This window comes from Sinocyclocheilus grahami, unplaced genomic scaffold, assembly GCF_001515645.1.
Source record: "Sinocyclocheilus grahami isolate Dianchi unplaced genomic scaffold, SAMN03320097.WGS_v1.1 scaffold255.1, whole genome shotgun sequence".
In the NCBI taxonomy this organism is placed as follows: domain Eukaryota; kingdom Metazoa; phylum Chordata; class Actinopteri; order Cypriniformes; family Cyprinidae; genus Sinocyclocheilus; species Sinocyclocheilus grahami.
Window position 1 is genome coordinate 1,206,243 of NW_015505434.1, and position 3,295 is coordinate 1,209,537.

Genomic DNA, 3,295 nt, shown 5'->3' on the forward strand with positions numbered 1-3,295 from the left:
ATGTGTGTGTGTGTGTGTGTGTGTACTTAACCATATTTTGGGGACAAATTTGTACCCAAAATTGAGCAAAACCTGACAAAATCGGCAAAAAACTCAATTTGTGGATGTCCTCATTTGTAAAACTGTTATACAAATAAAGTAAACAAAGTTTTTTTTTACTTTTGTAATTGTAAAAATGCAGAAAGTTTTCTGTGAGGGGTAGGGTTAGGGGTGGGTTTAGGTTAAAAAGTGTATAACTATCTGTATATAAAAACAATAGAAGTCTATGTAATGTCCCCATTTAGATAGCTACGTAAACGTGTGTGTGTGTGTGTAAAATATTATATCAGTCTGGCGAGTAAACAAAAAAATGTACTTGCCAATGGCGATTATATTGCCAAGGTGTGCGTAGAGGGTTGCATCCTCTGACTCCCAACAGTCAGTTTTGGGGGGTTTTCCCCTTTAAGAGTTCAGTGTAACTGCCTACTGTTATGATTGGCTAACGTGTTTTAACACGGGGCCTGAGCATGACGGACTCTGAAAACAATATGCAAGCAAACTAAGTAAAAACACTATGATTATTCATTATGAATTAAACTGCAATTAACATTTTAGTAGTTTTTACATGAAATACATCACTTACAGTTTGCGGAGTCGTTGTTGTGTCCAGAATAGTCGGCACGGCTTGATCTTTGAGCAAAAGTGTTCTGGCAAAGCCAGCATCATACTGCGATTTGTTCTCAAAACAAAATGTAGTGAAATGTAGTGAACATACGCATAAATTAACACTGACGTGACTGGGACGTTCGCAAAAAATAAACTGAATCCATTTTTCCCTGATGTCTGGATCCTTCGGCAGCGTATTCAAACATGTTGTTTTTCCACTGCCAGGAACGGCACATCTGCGTGGCATTGCAATCTTATTGTAAACAGCTACTTCTTCAGACCCACTCGCTGCACGTCGACTGAACACCTGTGGGTGTGACAACAATGCGATGATGCAAAATTAGGCGTAGTTGTCTTGCACTGGAGGCGGTCATATTTTATATGAAAGTGCTCAATAAATAAATAAAAGAAAGAAAGAAAAGAAGATATGCAAACGACTGCTGCTAGGTGACGTCACCTTGCCCCATAGGATCCACAATGAGCCGTATTTAGAACTTGATTAAATGCTTTGTTTATAATGAGATAGGATATGACACAATCATAGGGTTTGGATGTGCCTTGTTTCTTTCCTACTGCCGTTGTGAAGGCAGCATTTTTCAGCTCTTGGACACAGCCATAGTCTGAAGTAGTGTTGTCAAAAGTACCAGTACTTCAGTCAGTCAGTACTTAAATTTTAAAACCATAACCATACCGGCCTTTCTGCAGTCCCGGTAGTACCGAGTACGGGGTCGATGCAGTGCCTGCTGATAGGCAGCTGCTTTCAAATGCTCCTGTATTTGAGCACTCTGTGAAGAGCGTCAAAGGTTTCTATTTACAATGTGGTTTTGCAGCGTCTTTTTTGTAGCCAATCAGAGACATGTTTGTTGAGCGTGTGAATGCAGAGGCCAATCTGAAGCTTGTAAATCAGAATCTGCTCAGTATGTCACAGTTTGTTCAGCGTGAGCTCTACTCACTTGCACATTGTTTCGCTATAACCAACAAAAGTATAAACAAGATGTAAATAAGGGATTCATTGTGCAGTATGGACAGATTTTTTTTATTACAACTGGAGTTTTCTTTCAGTCAGTGAGTTTGTGCTGCAGCTAAACTGAAGTGATATCAATTTAATTGATTATAATTGGAGCGCTGTTTGCTTAGTTTCTGTAAACTATAATTTGAATAAAAGTTTTATTTTTCAGTTTTGGGAGGAGGACTGTATTAAAGTACAGGACTGAATCTGAAATTGCAGTGTATCACTACGATAACCAACCAAACGAACAGGACAAAAAAATCTGATGTGTCAAAATAGATCTGTGCCTCAAGTCTTGCAGTGTAAGTGCAATAGACCTGCCACTTGTTCTGTTACCTGTAATGTGTTTCTTTGTTATTTTATTACTTTCATTTGAACTTTTAATGCAATGTTTACATAATTGAACAATATTTGAAGGCTACATACAGTACAATTGTTTTAATGTATTATGTACTAATTATTAAGAGCATTAATAATTTAAACTAATTTTATTTAATATTTATTTTTTCAAATAGGTAAATAAAATATAAATGTAATATTTATATTTAATTTATAGTAAATAAAATATAACATTTAAATAATTAGAATAGGCTAGTTATGGTACAGAGCACATAGGAATTTTACTATGTAGTCAGGTACCGACTACTGGAATTTTGGGACTGTGACAACACTAGTCTGAAGCTAAAAAATGTAAGTCTACACATCATACACTACACAATTTTCTGTGTATATCTACAGTCTGTATCTGACTTTCAACAACAACTGTTGACTTGTGCAGACTGCAAATCAGGCCAAAAATCTGGCAAAATTTGTGTAGTGTATTCCAGCCTTTAGTCTCAGTGCTGGAATCTCTTAAACAGATCCTAAAGTATAAATGTCTGATTGACTTGTTAATCTCTTTACAGGTGCACTTGACAATCTGACCTAGATCTGGAACAACACAACTTTCAGCAATTACCCCTGTTGATGTGTCACTGTGGTTGAGTTTTTGATTCTCTTGGAGGTAGAGCAGAGATTCCTTGTTTCTGTGTGGCTGAATCCTGCGGAGTAACTGTGACAGCGTTGGCTGGGGCGCACGTGGCGCCACTATGAACGTCACCTCTCTCTTCTCCTTTACCAGCCCGGCAGTCAAGCGACTGCTGGGCTGGAAGCAAGGCGATGAAGAAGAGAAGTGGGCAGAGAAGGCGGTGGATGCTCTGGTCAAGAAGCTGAAGAAGAAGAAGGGTGCTATGGAGGAGCTGGAGAGGGCACTCAGCTGCCCCGGTCAGCCAAGCAACTGTGTCACTATCCCCCGCTCGCTGGACGGAAGGCTCCAGGTGTCACACCGGAAAGGGCTGCCTCACGTCATCTACTGCCGTGTATGGCGTTGGCCCGACCTGCAATCACACCATGAGCTCAAGGCCCTGGAGTGTTGCGAATTCCCTTTTGGATCTAAGCCGCCTAAATAAGTGGTTCTCTGTAGTGGAGAAAGAACACTCTTCTTGGCGTTTAGTCTTAACCCCAGCTCTCTCATATGGGCGAGGACCACATCTCAACGCCGAGCCGCCATCTGCTCCAATTGAGCTAGTATTAACCAATTGTCGATGTAATTGAGTATGCAGAGGAGCCAGAGCAGCATCCACACACTTCGTGAAAGTGCGG

The 3,295-nt window shown here is 40.2% G+C and overlaps 1 protein-coding gene across 1 annotated transcript in view; it reads left to right on the forward strand.

Moving 5' to 3' along the window:
- The first annotated feature begins 2,563 nt into the window (after nucleotides 1-2,563).
- Nucleotides 2,564-3,295, forward strand: part of LOC107598763 (mothers against decapentaplegic homolog 1-like) — a 23,499-nt gene continuing 22,767 nt past the window's right edge. Inside the window, exon 1 of the mRNA XM_016290198.1 lies at nucleotides 2,564-2,970. Coding sequence (XP_016145684.1) covers nucleotides 2,743-2,970 — 228 coding nt within the window. The 5' untranslated portion in view covers nucleotides 2,564-2,742. The remainder of the gene's footprint in view (nucleotides 2,971-3,295) is intronic.